Below are 20061 nucleotides of genomic sequence, written 5' to 3'. Positions count from 1 at the left end.
TCAAAAGAATATTGTATAACATTGTTTATGTTTATATGATGTTGGTAATAGTAATCGGTAAAGTTTAAATATATCTAGAAGTAAATATAAATACAAACTGAAATGAAGTCAAATAATTCACTTTAAAATATAAGAAAATTACTTCAAATGATAATAGTAAAAATAATAGAATACTTTAGGAGAGACTTACAAACTGAATAAACTTTAAATATTTGAGTGTGTCTTGTCAGGTTCAGCTCGTGGTAGACCAACAGTAAGAAGTGTAACATGACTCAACCTGACCAAGAAACAACATGAAATTAGCTAAAATTTTAATAGGATAATTCTGTATATTGACAAAGAACTAAAAATTTTAAGACCATTGTGAGAATAAACTACAGATACTAGGATTTATACAAAGATCGTTAACATGTAGTGGATACTCTCCCCTACAACTGCTGACTGATCACCTGCCGTTCGCTTACCAGCCAATCAGCTTACAGCCAGCGACGTCGACAGACTAAGTCTCAGGTGCAGACAAAGGAGTAGTATCGCCGAGTGAGTCTTGAGCTTCAACGCCTTCAGCCAGGATCAGTGCTCCGCCCTCTCGCGTACTGCACGGAGATTGGCCCCACACATTTCAAACCTTGCGTCTCTGATCCTGAGCAGCCATATAAATACGCATAGACCTGGCTGCGGAGCTTCACTACTCTACTCTCCTGAACCAGCAAGACCTCATCCACAAGCGCCACCAACCAGCTCCCTCAGAAAGCTCCTCACCCAACAGGACCTCTGAGCAAGCTCCTCACCAACCAGCAACTCTCTAGCACTGCACCGTACATACAATATATATACAGAAAACGCATTGTGAGTTTCTATTCTACCTAAATCCTGAGTGTGAGATATCTACATGTACGTACGTATGTGAACCCATACAAAGAGATAATAGACAAGCAAAGAGAATCTGACAACTGGTCACATACAAACATACCTTCATAATGCTCTTCACAAATGTTCTCTAAGAAATTCTTGAGTTGGGTGATATATATATATATATATATATATATATATATATATATATATATATATATATATATATATATATATATATATATATATATATATATATATATATATATATATATATATATATATATATATATATATATATATATATATATATATATATATATATATATATATATATATATATATATAATGTACAGCTAAATTACCTGCATCTAACAAAGATCAATAATCCCAGAACACTGATGACAAGTGTTACACCACTAGCCATGAATGTGTAAGAGTTGGTCTTGGCAGGAGTTAACATCATACCTCACGCCAGATAAGTCTTTATGTGAAAACCTTGTATCCACCACTACATATTTGACAGAGGAATCTCAATGTGTGATGGTTGATGAAACCATTTCAGACCCGGGTCCTTTGTAGTTTGAGGACCACTTTTGTTTCCAGTCTATGCCAGTAGTCTTGCATCTCTGCTGGATGCTCATGGTATTGCCTACCATTGCTGTGCCTGTGATACACACATATAGATTTACTGGTTATTATTTGCAACTTTCATATTTGAAATCTGTGTTGTTAACAGTTTTGGGTACAATGTCTTGTGACACTATTACACTTATTTTGTCTCGGGTTGATTTTTGTAACTCTTTATGTATCTGTCTACCAAATTATCTACTAAAGAAAGCTCAGTGTTGAACAAGGTTGCCAGGTTTATTTTAGCTCTCCCACCACCCCATTTTTGATCGAATTGCACTGGTTTTCAAATAAAGCTGGGATAGAGTTCAAGCTCTGCCTAATGACCTTTAAGGTACTATGTTTGGTGATTTTAAGTATTTGGCCAACCTAAATCCTCTGACCACAAGTTCTGAAAAGATATTGCATAGTATTGATGAACTCCCATGCCTTGAGGAGCCTAGAGCAGTAATACGAATGTTGTTTTGCTGTCCGATTCTTTTCCTATACAACACCCAGATTGTACAGTCAGTTGCCTGCATCCATGAAGCAGCTGACTTATGTGGAGGTCTGTAAGAAACAGCTTAAGGCCTTTCTTTTATTGAAGGCTTATGATCCTGAACAGGATACAGTGATGAATAATTACAGGGTTTAGGAAGTGCTGCAACTTAAGGATATATGAACTGTCACTTTTCTGTGATCTCTTTTTGCAATATTATATATCTTTTTATTCTCATGTCCTTCACTTTGTAGTGTTTCCAGCGTTAATGAATTCTTGAGAAGAACTGGTGTCTTTGAGAAACAAAAGACCTGCTATTACTATTATGATTATTATTTTTTCATACTTGATGTAGAGGGGATGGTCAGAGGTTAAAATGTCTGAAGAGTTCCAAGACAAGAAAAAATGGACAGACAGAGACCAACAATACATTATGATATTTTCATTTGGGAAAGTGAGAAGAGTAAAACAAAGAATCTTTTTATTTATTAAAAATGTGTCAAAACCAGAAATTTGCAAGACAAAGTCTGTGCAAAATATAAATGTACCCTGGAATGTTAAAGGGACATATCAGATGATAACCTTTAAACAATTATGGCCGCCACTTTACTGCTAAACACTAACACAAAGATGTTCTCTATAAATACTTAAAAACATATCATTGTGCAGAAAATGTACAAGTATGGGTTTGATAAATACAAAGAAAACCGATTCTTATGTCCTAAAACAACAAATACATGTAGATAACAACAGCTGAAGTCTGTCTGTAACTAAACATCAATCACTTAACAAGAATGAAAATCACACAAGAGAGACAGTTTTTCAACTTACAGAAAATTATAAAATATTGTCATGATTAAAAATAAACAAGGAATCTGACACTACTTATATTACATTACAACTACTGTACTTTTGTTTACAGAAAAAATAGCAATACTACAGGAATTTGGGAAAGATTATCTAATATGAAATTTCTAAGTTTATTTATTTCTTTTGTGATTTAGTTTTTCTTTGGAATTATGAAATAACATTATAAGTTGTGTTGTGTTTATATTAAGATATGGTACACCAACATGTACATACCACAAAAGCAACTAAAAATTACATTACATGTACTACTCAAATTCAGTTACACTTAAAGGAATACCTGTGTACAGTAACTCAATGAGCTAAGTTCTCTAATACAAGTAATGCCAAGCTGATTTTTTTCTTTTTCAGTAAATAATCGAGCAACACAGTTATAACATTTACTTGATGATGTCCTTATTGTAATGTGCACTCGGTGTATGTACCTGTACAGGTTAGTGCTCCGAGCTACTCTCTACCCGGGAGGTAATCGTCACCTGCTTACAAGACAATAAATACTGTACTGTACTAGAGTAAGTGGCTAACACATCAATCAGTGAGGAAGATGATAAGGTAAAGTAAAGCAGATGCATCTTACTGGTTGTGTTAATGGGACTTTTTTTTTTCAAGATCTACTGATTGTTCTTACTTGCTTGCTTGCTCTCTCTCTCTCTCTCTCTCTCTGCAACTGAGACCAATTTCAATCAAGAGTGGGTTTTACCTCCTTAATATGAGTACTCTGATATATGCAGAAATATGATGAACCTGGTGGAGTACTTGATGAAGCGTTCGACCTCATCATATGACACTGCTTCTACCACCATCCTGTAGGACACAATTTTATTACTGTATCAATAAACAAAGTTCTGTACAGAGAAAAATGGAATAATTCTATACACCAAAGCTTATTAAAACTCCATGTAAGGACAGCTCAGGTAACTTATGTGTATGGACCACTTTAAAATCATAACATGTAACAAATAACAGACCAACCACCCGAATGGCTCGTAAGCTGATAAGTGGTGAAAAAAAAATGAAAAACAACGGTATAGTACTGTATAAGAAAAGCTTAGAAAACATATATACTATAAGGGCAGCTTAGAAAACATCTATGGAAAGACAACTTAGAAACCTTCAGTCCACAGACAGCTTATCGAAAGCATTATGTGCAAGGATAATCAGGGTCATTATCTAGGGAAACTTGTGACTCCATAAGTAATAAAATATAAGGACAGAACATGAAGGTGTAGACAAGTATGAGGATGGAAGCTCTGAATATTACACAACTGTATTAACTGAGTTGAGGGTTTTGACTGGATGATAAAAGGTGACTGTTGTCCACAGTCAAGTTACTTCTGCTACAGTTAACATATGTGAAAGGACTATGTGAATAATTTTCGCATTTTTCAGAGTACTGTCTGAATAAGTCGTCAATTTAGTAAACAAAATTTGTACAGAAGAACAGGTTATCAGCTTACCTATATTCCTGCCCAGCAGTCAGTGCCTGGAGTGTGCTGAGGATGCCCTTTCCATTCTCTAGACGGATTCTGAACATAATACCTACAGGAAAAAAAGAAGGGTAGTGTTTTCACTGCACCTCTTACTGAAAAAAGTTACATTTATCTCAACATCAGAAGATGGCAGCCTGTAAATATTTTCTTTGTACCTGTATCACAAATGTATAATCTTCTTAGTCTTCCTCTATGTCAGGTGAATCCAAGTGCATTTTTATGCCTGAGATTTCGTTTGCATCATAATGCATGAAAATATCAGCAAAAATTTGTCTTGGCTAACAAAGATAAAGGTGAGTAAGTCTGGAAATATGAGAGTTAACAACACTGCCCCATGAGACAGTTACTATGCCTGTCACAACTGTTAGAGCACCTGAGTTAGTGTTGTAGACTTCATCTGCTGGTGACACATATACACCTGAACTTTCATCAAATCCTAAGAAATGTTTATTACTCTTCATCTCCCTATCTTACTGTATTCAACTATACAGTGAACCCTCACTTTCTTGCGTTTCCTTTCGAGTTTCTACATTTACAGTACCCTGCCAGAACGAATTCCCACTTCTGCGGTGCATCTACTCATATCTGTGGTGAAGTATAATTTTTATTTAGCTCATAAAATTCATACAAATTATCGGCAGAATATAATTTACATTGCTGGAATTCTTACAATTTGATGATCATTTTGAATAAGCATCATAGATTTTGCATTAGACATACAAATTTTAGATCTAATGCAAGTATTTTGTTTACTCAGAGCAAATATGTTATCTTTTGTGCAAAATATATGAAGTGTATATTCAAAATATTCCTGGTCTTGAGAATCCAGCAATGTCAATTATATTATCCTAACTTTAGTCTGAGGTATTATTTATTACTAAAAATGTAAATATACTGTTATAACCCAATCATTTCTCTGGTAGGGAAGGTGGGGGTGAGGGTGAGAGGAGGGAGGGAGGGAGGACCCAGGAGCAGGTGGGAAGAGGGGAGGTGGGGTGATTTGATTGACAGATAGTATTTCGGTAGTATATTTTGTTTATTTATTGAAGATATTTGTTTTAGCTCATAAAATTCATACAAATTACCGGCCAGAATATAATTTACATTGCTGGAATTTTACAATTTGATGATAATTTTGAATATAAACATCATAGATTTTGCATTAGACATACAAATTTTAGATCTACTTTAAGTATTTTGTTTACTCTGAGTAAATATGTTATCTTTTGTTGCAAAATATATGACATTTATATTCAAAATATTCCTGGTCTTACAAGGAATCCAGCAATGTCAATTATATTATCCTAACTTTAGTTTGAGGTATTATTTATTACTATATTTTAAAATCTAGTGGTTTTCCCCAAACATTTTTCAGAGAGGGAAGAGCCAGGAGTGTGAAAAGAGGAGTTGAGTCCATTATTTGAATGGACATTAACTTGCACTGTATTTCTCTATTTCTCTTAAGTATTAATTGTGTGCATGTACCATCATAAAATTAAGATGTTATTTTTACTAGAACATAGGTATTGTGTCGGAAAAAGTGGAGTTTGGGGGTCAGCCGGTCTATTTCATTTAATCCCCTATGTTATGTTGTTCACTTTACGCGTTTCTTGTTTTACGCAGGCCTCCGTGGGTTCAATTGACCGCGTAAAGTGAGGGTTCACTGTAATTCATCACTTTATATTTATTTGTAATTCATTTATTTTTTATGTAGTTTCATTTCTTATGAAAAAATAAATAAAATATACTTCAATAATTACTTTTCATTCTTTCAGCCCACTTTTCACTAAAATGTATGGCAGATGGAATGAAAAGCATAAATGCGCGCAAGCACGCATGCACTCACACACACATGCGCACACACACACACACACTGTATAACACCAGATTTGCCAAGGTAAAAAATTTTCCCAAAGTGAATAATGACAAAACACTTCATACCAGTTTCATTTTCTATGATGGTGAAGAGTCTGTGGCACCAAGTTCCCTGCTTGGTCATAGGCCATTAATCTTACAAGGTCTTGCTTAGCATGGATACCAGCAGGAAGAGAGGCAGTTTTAAAGGCCAGGATGTGGGCGTAGCTGACCCCCGGTGGGCAGCTAGAATGACCCCGCCGACAGTCCAGAATACATGACCTGTGAGATAAATGACTACTGTACTGTACATTTAAAGCCACCGAGTCAAAAGTGAAATACTGTACAGGTTTACAGTACTTAGGTTTAATACATATATGAACTATGAATAAGACATAACTTTATTTTCTTTAATCAGTATATTTCATAACTCAGTCAAGACTCTGTACTATAAGTAATATGCATCCCATTTACAGATGACCAGCATTTTGTACTTACATCCTATGAGCCAAGAGATCTGTTTGATCATAGGAATAAAATTAAATAGATTAAGAAAGTGAAAACCTGTTAAGTCCATACCCGGTGGCAACATCTCGCTGGTACTCAGGAGGACAAGGGGTGGGGATACACTTGTAAGAGCCACGCAAATTGAAGCACAGTTCATCCCGCCCACACTTTACACCTTGCTCAATACATTCATCAATATCTAAAGAAAAGAAAGCCACAGACATGTTATACTTGATTTTTTATTTCCTGGTTAGTTGTTGGGTTACCTACAAAACTAATCAAATTTATAACTTTGCATGACTCAACTCTAAGCTGGAACTATAACATGAAATATTTTTGAGTTGCTATAATATTCCCTATTAGAACAAGCACTAAACACCATTGCTAGAGAACTGAACAGTGACAAAAATCCTTCATGAAGAACACCAAGTATAAAATGTAGCCAAGCAGAGATGATGGAAGGAAGATGTGTTGACAGGACAAAATTACCTGAAAAGTCACAATGTGGAACACCTCATTTCACATTATGCATTCAAGATTTTGTCCAACTGCCCCTGAAACATCAGATATATGCTGACCTCCAGGAAATTAAAGTCTGAAATTTCAAGGGACTCCAGGACTGTACATATATAACTTACCATCACAGGTTCGCTGGTTAGGATTTAGACGGTAACCTGCAGGACAGAGGCACATGTAACTTCCAAATGTGTTGTGACAGTGGTGTTGGCATCTCTCTCTCAAGGCACACTCATCCACATCTGGAAATTTAACAATCACTTTTAATTATAAATATCAGTAAATGTTAAAAATGGAATCTTATTGAAACTTTATTATACACGAGTGATCAATAAAGTGTAAAAGTAGTTACGGTAATGATAATAAAAACGTATATAATTGGTGATGGTGGTAATACATCATACTTCTCACACCAGTTGGGATTAATGGGATTAAAAATGAGAATTTGTTTTAAGTGTTAATGGAAATCGTGTATACTGTAAGTAGAGGGAGTGATCATGACTGCAGATGCTTTATGATGGCAATGATGAGAGGAGTTGTATTGTAATGGTAAAAATTATAATCAAGGTTAATGTCATGGGTAATGTTATTAAGATTGTAATGAAATGCTTAGAGTGAACAGACTTGGTAAGTTATAGCAGAGAACTGGCACTTAAGTCGTCCCCACAGTTGAACCATTTCTTACATTATCCATTTCACTTAGTTTTTTATTACACCCTGTATTTGCTCCCATTGTAATTTATTACAGGAGGTAGTTACTTCACAAAAATAACCTAATTTGTGTTGGATATCACTACAACGTATCGTACAGAGTAGCAAGGATAGAGGTTACTGCTTAGCTTGGTGTACAATTTAACACATGACGCGGGTTTGTATTGGCCATCACGGCAACACAGCAAAAGTAAGTGAGTGTTTAGTAGATAGCTTGTTATATGACTTTTTACCTTGCACCTCCATCCTTGTATTCAAAGCCTTCGGACAGCTAGACTGGATGTAGAACTATGACGCTAAAGCTTCTCCCAAATTGTGTTGCAGCCTAGTGTTGTAATGAAAGGCCCCTCTGCTACCCAAGCGTATGCTTCTATGTTCCCCAAGTGTCCCAGTAGTCTGCCAGCCCACCTCCCACCGTCATACTGATACCCATTGAATGGCCTCCCCAATATTTATCCTTTTGCAAAGCCAAAAACATTTAAATCAAGTACAGGCATAATGAGGACGCATTGTTATTCTTAAATTTCTACCATAAAGATCATATGTTTTAAGTCAAAATGAGAACATAAAGCTTTAAAAAATTTATTTTATATTCACTGAAAGCTTCTTTAAATTATGCATTCCAAAATTGGGTTACAGTAACTAGAGGAACTAAGTGTTTTGCTCACGTTTGCAAAAAACAACTAAAATCCACAAATGAAACAAGTAAAACTACACCACGAGGTACTGGACAAACATTACGCTTCTAAGCTGCTATAAACAAATGTACAAAAAAAAAAAAAAACACAAACGCGCACCAACACAGGATTTCCCATCAGGCAGTCTTTGTTGTCCAGGAGCGCAGATACATTGGTAGGTCCCTCGTAGGTTACGACACTGGAAGTTACAAGGTGATGGGGTCGCCAGACACTCATTCACATCTACCAACAGTCAACACCAAGCAAGTGTCACATCATTATCAGGTTTACAACAGTAATGGTACTAGAATGAAGAAAATGATAATATTACAGTTAAATGATTTCTTTTTTAAGCTAAAATTCCTTTTCAGGCAACGACAGAGAGTGGTTGAGCAGATGCTGACCTTCTGGAATTCTTAGTACTGTATTCTAGAGACAGTGGTTTACCTCACCTCTTAACCCCTGTCAGGATGCAGGTCTGATGATCTGTTTTACTAATGACAAACACGCTCACTATCACTCACCCTTTTATTGTAGAGTGTACAAGGAGATCAAGTACGTACAAAGCAATGGTGTTAAACAGAAAACAACTGTAATATTAGCTTGTGAATGTTTTACTCAAGTGATATCCAACTAACATTTCAGGAAATGCTTTGAGAATTTTTACTGCATATTCTATCCCTTGAAAGAATATGAGTAACTAATATAACTGCATTAACTTGGTCTGTTCCTCCCTTGGTGTGATATATTTCATGTGATGAGTGATTCACTGCTCCTGTATACTTCTCCACAGAATGTATTTAATCTTTTCACATCTACTAATGACTGAGGATCTTTGCATCTTCTTCTGTCCTGTCTCCTAACATAGCTTTTCTTTCAGTTTAAATCTTCAGGAGCCAATGAATACTCCCAGAAAACTATGATTGTTAGGTATCTGTATATCAACTAGAAATTAAAGCAAACTCTTATAAATACTTCCTTTTATATTCATTTAATCATAAGTGTGATATTTTTTCCTAGGAAGAACAGAACTATGCTATAATACCTGTGTCAATGGTAAGGAAAAAATTCATGTTAGTTATGGTGTTCAGTGTAATCATATACAAAAATAATTACAATAAACAAGCTCAAATTAAAATGTGAATCTGTACTGGAAAACCCCCCAGATTTTTTATCTAAAGTAAATACAGGTATGGCATTTATTAAATACAGGTACATCTAAAAATTGGGATTTATTAAGATAGTCATTGTGAAAAAAGTATTCAGAGTTGAGAGAGGTGACAACATACCAAGGCACGGCTGTCCTGATCCTGAAGAACTGAATCCCTGACTACACGAGCAGCGGTAAGAGCCCCAAGTGTTTGCACAGGTCTGGGTGTAGTGGCATCCAGAGATTTCTTCAGAGCACTCGTCAATATCTGCAGACATAGAAAACAAATTTAGTTATAAGTCCAAAACGTATGCCAGTATCCCCCAAGGAGGAGGTGTTAAGTCCCTTGCTCTTTAATATACTGATGCAGCGCAAGCTTGTTATTGACATCCCAGTGTAACCCACCAAAGTTGTAATAGGTCACAGCTTCAGTACCCAGATCTAGGAAAGTATATCAGTGCAGTAAAATATACAATAAGTAGCTATTATACATGTTTTTGCAAATATGGGATACTGGTTTTATTTTACAAGAATTGAACAAGATATTTACAGACCTGTACACGTGCCATTACTGGCCTGGGTAAGACCTGTGGGACAGTGGGTGATGCAGGAATAAGACCCCTTAGTGTTGCGGCACTCTTGCTCCTCCAGACAGTCATGGAGGTAAGAGGCACACTCATTGATGTCTGCAAAACACATACAATACTGTGCTGTACCTGTCTTAGTGAAATATAGATGTAATTTTATTGATATATCTCAATTCTACATGAAATCAGAGGTGCTTGCTTATATATACAAATAGTTTATTTATTCGTATACAATTACAGCAAAGTCTCATACAACCCAAGTTTATCCAGAGAGGATTTGATTATACAGTACAGTACAGCACAGTACACATTTAAATAAATATGACTAATTGTACACCAAATGCTGATCAAATTTCATTAGGAGCACATTAGCGTGGCCACTCAGCATCCCCGGCCACATGCTTACTGCTGCTCCCTTCTCAAACATTGGTCACATCTGCCCACTAACCTTGTCTAGTGACTCAATTTGTTTACAACACTTTAACCACACTATGTCACCTCACCATCAACAGTCTGCTGGTGGTGGTGTTGTGTAGAAAATAGTAATTTTGGATAAGAAATGAGAGGGTCACTCTCCAGCATACCAGTTACCATTTACAGTGTCAATGAATCGACCATTTGCATTATTTGTGTGTGTGAGAAGATTCATGCCAGTCTTAAAATTCATTTCAGTATAACAACAATCTACCTACTGTATGCAGTTTCCAGATGGAGAAGATGAAAATCTGCGACTCACCTTTGCAGCGACCATTAGGCAGGAGAGTGTGCCCTTCAGGGCATGTACATCTGAAGGAGCCAACCGTATTTTCACATCCATGGGTACATGGGGGATGGAACTGGAAGCACTCATCAATATCTGGAAGGAATATGTCAATGAATGTGGGTCCCATGGCTTGATGGCATGTTAGTATACAGCTCACTGTATACTAAACTGTTGGTGCACAAGGAGGCAGTGTTACTGGCACTGCACTAGACTGCCTATAATTCCCCAACAGTAAAGTTAGGCACCCATTTACAGCCCATTGGAAATGTGGTGAGTGATGTATCCACTTACACACTGCACACCTTTGATATAAATTGCTGTGTTATACCTACATGTGTATATTTGGCATGGGTGATTCTATGCATACAGTTACAAACAAGAAAACTTATGTAATGTATACAGAGAAAAGAGTATAAAAGTTTTATAAAAAAATCCTTTGCTGAAATTACTTTTCCTTGCATGTCATAATACTCTAAAACTTTCAAAAGCTAGTTTATATTTACATACAGGAACATAAAAACATACATGCACTCACCCAGACAGCGACTCTGGCCAACGAGCCTGAAGCCCCGGCGACAATCACATCGGTATCCACCAATAAGATTAAGGCATGTCTGGTCACAAACATCTGGCTGCTGCTGGCACTCATTGATGTCTATTAAGGCAAAAAAGAACCTGATAATTATTACAGGCAATCTTAAATCTCCTTTTACTGCCTATTAATGACTTCTGGGAACCACGCCACTAAACTCTCCCTGGTAGAGTTTGTCTATTGTAAGAGAGCTTGTCCTGATTATCAAGACCATTCTATACTATATTGGTAGGAGAAGCCAGACATCATTTTCTGCTGAGACCGGCACTTCTCACCTACTTTGATCAGGCTCAAATGAACACCATTTAAACAAGTGGTTGACTCAAAATCCAGTGAATTCCTGATCGTTGGCCTATACACCACAAACTTTCTCTGCAGTAACTTTAAGTTCAAAGGTGAATCTTACTTGTTACCAATGTACCAAACTGTCTGTTCTGGTTCCTCTGCTCTCACATAAATGTTCTGATTACCCGGCATCTTATTGTGGATTTTTAAGGAAGATATGTGTTAAGACTCCTACCATATAATTTGAAGAGATTCCTACTATAAAATAATTGAAAGAGGCACATTTTAGTGCAGATATAAGTTGTTGTTAAATCACCAGGATAGAATTAAACGAGGAGAGAAGAGGATAACTAACCCTCACAGGCCGTGCCCGAAGATGTCCTGCGTAGACCATGACGACAGGTATAGGTGCATGTGTAGGAGCCAGGGGTATTGTCACACTGCTGTTGTGGTCCACACACATTAACCATGGAACACTCGTCTACATCTGTAATGTACCGGGTAAACTGAAGTCAAACTCTCTATCATAAAGTGGAAAAACTTGGCATGGTGGAGAGACATCATTGCAGAAGAGAAAGACTGACAAACAGACAGTATGCAGAGAGAGGAAGAACAAGACATATATATACTGTACCAGGAAAAAGGAAAGTGCTTGAACAAATCTTTTATGCACTTTGTCACTTCACTTACCGAGGTTTATGAAAATATATATTAATTGTTAACATTCAATATAAGCAACTAAAAGACAAGCCATGAGAAGGTTCAGTGAGATCAAACATTAATAAAGATGAAAAGAATGGTTGTGTCAAACTGAAAAGGAAAACTCATCTGGGTAGTTACATTCAGTCTCATGTCTTTGATGCGCACTCTCAGAATACTCATTTTGATATTAAGAAGAGATTGATGTCGAGTGACTGACCTTGACACGTATAACCATCAGGACCCAATGTGTAGCCCGGGGTGCAGGTGCAGGAGTAGCTGCCGACAGTGTTGGTGCAGCCGTGGGAACAACGACTGGTGGACGTCACACATTCGTCATTATCTCGACAATATGGTCCCGATTTATCCAATGTGAATCCCGAAGGACACGAATCTCTCGGTGACCCCGGAGATATGTTGGTCGACACTATGAGGTTAAGTTCAGCTTGGCTGTTGCTGCAATAATTTAACAAACACATCAGTCAAATATGGAATTTCAATCATTTAACACATGAATATTCCTCAAGACATGCAAAGAATTATAAATGTAACTATGGCAGATAATAAATTTATAAAAGTTTACTGAAAATGTATGCCCCTGTACTTTTATTACGATGTTGCTGAACTAAATTACAGTACATTTAGCAACCATAGTTTTGACTCTAATGAATTAGTCTTTATTCTTTGGGAAACTTCATGATCGATCTATACTGCGTATAGTGAAAAGAATAAACCTTGAAATTAATAGGCTCCACATGCATACAATTCCACATGTTTCCTTGTGTATGTAATTTCAAAATAACATGCAAATACAACCTGTAAAATGATCCTAATCCATCAGCACGCAGTGTCTCCACGAGATAAGGCATCCTACCCAGCTGAGCATCATAAGAGATAGTTTGGTTCCAAGCATAAGGCAGATGGTACTCCCCTACAGAGAAGGTACGAATGGATGTAGCAAACAGAGAGCCGCCACCTGTCTGTATGTAGTTCTCTGAGGATAAAGGATATTCACATTGAAACTAAGAATGATTTACGGCAATGTCAATAAATATTTCTTAACCCTTAAACAATAACCATTATGGGTGGATGCTAGCTGTAAGGACAACGGTTAACTTCAATGGATATTTCACGTTCCTCGAGTCTTTTTTTTAGCACATGGAAATCCTTAGCTGCCATTTAAGGGCTAAGAGATTCATTACGATTTCTCTGATTAAAATCCAAGAATCTGTATACTGTATTCGCAAGGCACTTATACGTACCATCATCACACCGACTCTGGCAAGGTAATGCCGGTATACCAAGAGGATTTTGTTTCATACTATCATTGTTGCAAAGTAATACAGTTAAGTGTCTTGCAATTTTGGATAGAGATTTAAATCCAGCTATTCCTCACTGTTTTGATGTCGGGTAAATTGAGTTTCTACAAATTCTACAGGACAGATGAGAAGTTGGTGGGGAGACTTAATTGCATCTACAGGTTTTGATCTTCCTGTCCTGATACATTTATGAGAGTTCTTACATGTTTCTGCCGACTTGATGCAATGTCACCAATGTGCTGCGATTTTGTCATATGATTAGTGACAGAAACTATTAATGTTCCTGAAAGGTTATAAGCATTCAAAAAATATATTCACATATGAAATGAACAGAATAAATTAAAAAGAGGCATCTTGAAGTGACAGCCTCAAACATTCACCATTGTAAGGTTGAAGGGTGATGACTGAACCTGGTGGTAGGTAAGGAACATCACCAGTGACTTCCACCGTCACCAGCAAGACCCCGTTTGAGTCAACACCACGGACCACCTGAGTCATGTTCACAGTCTCACCTACAAAAAAGAAGAACATGATGTGATATATAACAAAATATCTCCTGCACTGATAACAAAAGGGACTTCTTTAACTCCGTAAAATGATATAATGTGCAGGATTTCCACCATATACAGTACAGGAAGCTCCAACTTAATGAGTGAGATGTTTTCCTGAAAACAGAGTTTGTTAGATGAACTCTTTTTCAATGGGACCAACTTTCCCATTGGATCTGATGTTAAAATCTACGATGCATACCAGCCAAGAGATATTTGACCTAAAACCTCCATGATACAAACTTGGAAGCACTCCAGCCCAAAGACTTTTGACACTGCAGTCGTTCACTAGTGTGGTACACCCACATGAACACAACTACACATGGCAAACTCTAACATAAGAAAAACCGAGATAAGTTCCTTAAAATAAAAAAGGAAAAAGATTCCCCCAAACATTAAAATACTACAATACATGTTTTTACTGACAATTTTTGGTTTACTTAAGCCATTAATAAACATAATACAGTACTGTCAGTGACATGCATGCAGTACAGTAATACTTACAAGTGATTGTAGTGCTTAAAACTTACTGAGAACCTACACCACTAGTTGTGATGCAGTGTGAGGATAACAAACGTTTTTCACAACTAAAAAAAATAAGTCTTCAATAACTAAAAGTCCAGAGAGAAAAAGGTTTATATTCCTGTACGTACCAGTAGCAAATGCAACATGGGCCTCTCGACGGAAGAATCCCTTGGTAAGAGTGTGTCCATTTGCTGCTCCATTAACCTCATAGGCTGAAGTCCAGTACACAGGTGACACCACTGACAGGAGGGGAGTCAGCCATGTTCCCTGTAAGGTGCCAACAAACCTCTTGAAACACACAAGTAACAGGGATATGATTGAAAAAATAATATATACTATATACAGCTGTCTCAGGTTATTTCATTATTTTTTTATTTTGCGGCGAACTAAATTACCGCCATTTCCTATATACTGTACTGTGAGATTTTTTTTCATTTTGCGAGAAATGCCAACCAGTGTTTTAAATCAACCACCACAACACTACAACTACTGTGCAACTTCCCCAACTGCAGACACAACATCACTACTCAGTCAGTGCCCACTAAAGTCAAGAACAATTGCTCTTACTCTCACAATTGCCCTAGAGTTCACTCCATGTACCACTTACCAAGATGTCTAAACACTCAGCGCCTGCTTCTCCTTCTAGTTTAAGTGTGAAAAAGAAGAGAAAGATATTTAATTTGGAATAGAAGTTTAACATTTTGGATGAGCCTGACCATGAAGTGCGTCAGTTGTGGCACACTGAAACAGGGTAAATGAAAGCATACTGTAATGTATAGCATCAGACTGAAAGTTGACAAGATTTTTGCAGCATATACACAACCATCCAAATCCAGGCTGTGATATATTGTGCTTTTTACCCCAAATTTCTGTCACTGCACAGTTCTCTTTGTATTTTTTCATTGTGTATCAGTACTCTGTACATTTCTTGCTAAATTGAAATTGTTTTCAAACAAGAGATATTAATTATCATTTATATACAGGTATATGTAATTTGTTTATAATTCGTGTGTATTACTGAATATAAAACAAGACTTAACAATATTTAGCTGACCAAAGTGTTAATCTATATAATCTAAACTGAAAGGGACAAAAACTGTAAATCAGAGACTCCTACATGTTTAGGTATAAGAGGACTGATGTTAGCTGACACAGTTCTCTGCATCCCAAGTGTGGTGACATTAGCAGACAACCCAACAATTCCGAGGTCTTCCCCGTTGACGTTCCCTGTGAGCGTTCCCCGAGCCACCACAGGCAACACCTCACACGCGTCTCCCTCACATTTCTCAATCTGATGGTCAATGAAGGCAACAGAAGTGTAGAACATTATTTTACCTTAACACTACTTAATATAATATCTCATACAAAAGGACTAATTTCTTATCATTATTAACATATCAAAAAATTACAATCACTAAATACAGTTGTGGACAAAAGGAATTCAGCAGGAAGGTAGTGAGGTGGTGTATGGGAGGGTAGAGGGGGAGATATGTCAGGGGTGGCGGTGAAAAGTCTCTTAAAACATTCAACACTTGTGGCATTTTTGTGGTTGTTTTGGTGTTAAGTACGGAGTTATTTTCAGCTCATTGTTAGTGTGAGCTGCACCTACCTCGTAATTAAACTAAAAAATAAATTGGTGGTATGAAAAGAAAATCACTGTCTTTTAACCATCACTGTCTCTATACGATGATGACAAGTCTCCACCTACCCTTTCCCTCCCATACATCACCTCCTTCTCTCCCTCACTGCCTGCTGAATTCTTTTTGTCCACAACTGTAAATAGAAAATAAAAAATGGGAAACTGAAACATCTTATTAATACATACCTGCCGTTCTTCTCCCTGACAGGATAACCCGCCAAACCTGGGATAGGGAGCGCTGCACCTTCTGTTCTTCACCCTGACTCCTATCCCACACGTCATGCTACAGCCTGTCCACTCACTCCAAGATCCCCACGCACCATTTACTGCAATGATGCCAAAATTATACTGGGTGAAATATATAAAGGAGTTCACACACCTTTGTATAATATTGATAAAGCCTTTCCAATCACTGACCACGATTTCAGTTCGTTACAGCAGGCTCTCGCCAATAACGACTTCCACAATAACGTTTTCGACAATAACGGTAAGTTACAATAGATACCCATTTTCGATAATAATGTCTGGATTCTCTTGAATAAGGGAAATTTCGCGGGAAGCGTCCGAGCGCATCAATGATAGCATTTGTTTGCCGCCATGTTGATGACGTAGTTGTCCACTCCACCTCACTCTCACACATGCTCAGTGGAATACAGCGCTGCGCCCACGTGTGAGATTTTCGCCACTATAACCAGTGGTTGTTAGGGTCGGTGATCAATAATGGCTTCTGCATTTTTGCCTGTGGGGGCTAGGGGAGGTGGTGGAGGGAGTGATTTGCCACCTGAATGACTGGGAACTTTTAAAGTGAGGAAATTGAACTGTCCTGAGTCTACAGTACGAAATATTAAGAGGAACTTAGAGGAGACCAAGAAGAGTATTGTGCTGGCTAAAAATATTTCGGTAGTGATGGAAATGCGAGGCGAGCTATGAATGATAAAGGCGATAGAAACAGGTTGTTAGTGATAACAGAGCATTTTCTTGTGAAATGGTTGGCTTGTAGAATGAAAGACAGTGCAAGTGTTAGCGGCCCTCAGATACGGAACAATCATCACACCAAGCACCTCAAAAGCTAAGTGTTATATTACTCAAACTCTTTATTTTGATGATTGAATAGCAATTCTTTTTATTTCAGCTAACAAAAAGTGTTAGGAGGGCTTCAAGGGGAAAAAATGGGTGAAATTCTTGTGGCAGCGGCACCAATATACCCTTTTTACATGTATTTTAATGTCACACAAATAACGTTTTCGCTAATAATGGTGTTTTTCAGGCACCTATTAAACGTTATTGGTGAGAGCCTACTGTAGATGCCTTTGTTAGATGGTAAGCCCTAGATGAGAAGGGATATTATAGCCCAAGGAACTAACATGACTGGTGGCCATTTTAGCACACACCAGAACTAAACAAGGCCCAAACAGATTCATTTTTAAATTTCTATAAAGTTTTTAAATAATAATGAGGCTACCTGGACATTTCTCAACATTACAGGCTTCAGTGTCAGTGTCTGGACCTGTACACGCTCGACCGTCCAGGGAGGGGGAGGGGTTATCACATGTTCGGAACCTTCGTCGTTGGCCGCCCCCGCATGTTGCTGTGCACGACCCCCAGACAGACCAAGTTGACCAACCACCTGTGCAGTAAAGTATGGTACCTTTTTTTTACTAATTATTTTCAAAGCAAATTCTAATCTGATTATATTATCCATCAGCCATCTACACTAGCTTGACACAATCCAAACTCTGTACCATAATACAGTCCATAGATTATTATCTTCAAACACTGATCCAATTATTGTCATATTTTATCACTTGGTCATAAAATACTTTCAAAACTGACAATATTCAACATGAAATAAAAAAAAAAAAAAATGTTCTTGGGTTTTAAACTTCTGAAAAGTAGTACAAGGTAACATGTGGGAACCGAGTTTGATGTGTGTGTGTGAGTTAAGTATATAAGCAAAAAGATGGCGTTCCACCGAAAGAAAAAGCCATTTCTTCACAAAAAGGTTACACTATGGGGTTTCTGAGTAAAGATACTGTACTATGGAACACATAAGCTGTCTACCCAACACTGGTTATATACAAATTAACAGATATATTCTTTGTACCATTGACAGGACACATATCGAGATTGCAGTAGTCCTCCAGAGTGTCAGAGCCGGGACAGAACCGTCCACCGTTGGAAGGAGGGGGATCATTGCACTCTCTCTGCCGTCTTCGTACTCCTCCACCACATGATACGCTGCATACACTCCAGGGCTCCCAGGAACCCCAGTTACCATCCAGCTGCCAACAAATCGAGGAATGAAACATAACATCTAATAAGTGATGCTCATCAACGAGTGACCTATAAGATAAAACACTGTCAACTGCGGCAAACACCAAAACCATTAAGGATGTAAAATAATAAATGTGAAAGAAAGACTTATCTCTGCAAGTATGGCTGAGAGCTGTCAGAGGTTTAAAGGGGTTGTTGGAAGCAGGAAAAATGTGATGAACAAAGCAAGTGAGTCCCTGTCTATGGCTGTTAGTGTTCTGAGACATAAGTGAACCAATCATTAGGGTTCATGCCAGTAAACCATACAGTCACGAGCCCCTGGCCACATGACGCTCTGCCAAGGTGTGTTTTAGTTGGTAGTATCTCATAGGTCACTATTCAATGGCACATAGGTTCTGGAACTATCATGAACTTTCTATTCTGATATTCCTCTGTTGTAGTATGAAAATGACATTTAAATTCCAGTATCACGAAAGTCAACACATGAATAAAAAAATTTAGTACAGAAACTTCACAATTCTAAAAGTTCCACATGTTTTACCAGACACGGTGAGTTTGAACAAGGCATGACTTCCAGGTCATCACCCTCACACTCTGCTCCCCCAGCTGCAGGTGGCGGGGAGTCACACAGACGGGTCCGCTGACGTAGTCCCTGACCACAGGTTACACTGCAGTCAGACCATGACGTCCACAAACTCCATTCACCTGACACTACAAATAATAATAATAAAAATATAAATTAATAACATGTATTAACTAGATCGCATTTATTGTTGATACTTAATTTGCAGACTCTGCCAATCTGATTTACATAAAAGATATGAGACACCGATTACAGTTAAAAAACTTAAATGTTTACTTTATTTCAGCAACAAGATCCACACCACTAAATACCTTCTTTCTGCCTTTCAGAGATGACTTGCAGTATCATGGAAGGATACACAACAGTAATAAGACAGGACACTAAAGCTTTAATACATTATAGGTCTCATCACCCAGGTGGTTCAGGGTTGAATAAATCCCACTGGAGTATATTGAAAAATCAGGTACACGTTATTTATTACATTACGTATTAAAGACAAAGTGAGCCTGGTATGTGGG

General features: G+C 37.5%; 1 protein-coding gene across 3 annotated transcripts in view; it reads right to left on the bottom strand.

Annotated features, from left to right (window-relative positions):
- Positions 1 to 2425: 2425 nt before the first annotated feature.
- Positions 2426 to 20061, bottom strand: part of LOC121872328 (hemicentin-1-like) — a 106912-nt gene continuing 89276 nt past the window's right edge. For 2 of the 3 annotated variants that reach the window (XM_042375055.1, XM_042375057.1), the window contains 19 exons: positions 19502 to 19671; positions 18791 to 18968; positions 18149 to 18313; positions 16873 to 17012; positions 16165 to 16338; positions 15176 to 15314; positions 14355 to 14486; positions 13472 to 13649; positions 12876 to 13111; positions 12312 to 12443; positions 11615 to 11734; positions 11053 to 11172; positions 10284 to 10415; positions 9869 to 9997; positions 7314 to 7433; positions 6748 to 6874; positions 6256 to 6450; positions 4282 to 4363; positions 2426 to 3628 (listed from right to left, as the gene is read on the bottom strand). In XM_042375055.1, coding sequence (XP_042230989.1) covers positions 6261 to 6450; positions 6748 to 6874; positions 7314 to 7433; positions 9869 to 9997; positions 10284 to 10415; positions 11053 to 11172; positions 11615 to 11734; positions 12312 to 12443; positions 12876 to 13111; positions 13472 to 13649; positions 14355 to 14486; positions 15176 to 15314; positions 16165 to 16338; positions 16873 to 17012; positions 18149 to 18313; positions 18791 to 18968; positions 19502 to 19671 — 2582 coding nt within the window. In that variant the 3' untranslated portion in view covers positions 2426 to 3628; positions 4282 to 4363; positions 6256 to 6260. Of the gene's footprint in view, positions 3629 to 4281; positions 4364 to 6255; positions 6451 to 6747; positions 6875 to 7313; positions 7434 to 8403; positions 8823 to 9868; positions 9998 to 10283; positions 10416 to 11052; positions 11173 to 11614; positions 11735 to 12311; positions 12444 to 12875; positions 13112 to 13471; positions 13650 to 14354; positions 14487 to 15175; positions 15315 to 16164; positions 16339 to 16872; positions 17013 to 18148; positions 18314 to 18790; positions 18969 to 19501; positions 19672 to 20061 lie in introns of those variants that run through there. The other variant, XM_042375056.1, reaches the window with a different exon arrangement.

Source organism: Homarus americanus, unplaced genomic scaffold (genome assembly GCF_018991925.1).
Source record: "Homarus americanus isolate GMGI-L3 unplaced genomic scaffold, GMGI_Hamer_2.0 scaffold5589, whole genome shotgun sequence".
Taxonomy (NCBI): Eukaryota; Metazoa; Arthropoda; class Malacostraca; order Decapoda; family Nephropidae; genus Homarus; species Homarus americanus.
The sequence above is the reverse complement of the archived record's forward strand: the minus strand, read 5'-3'. Positions and strand labels throughout refer to the sequence as shown.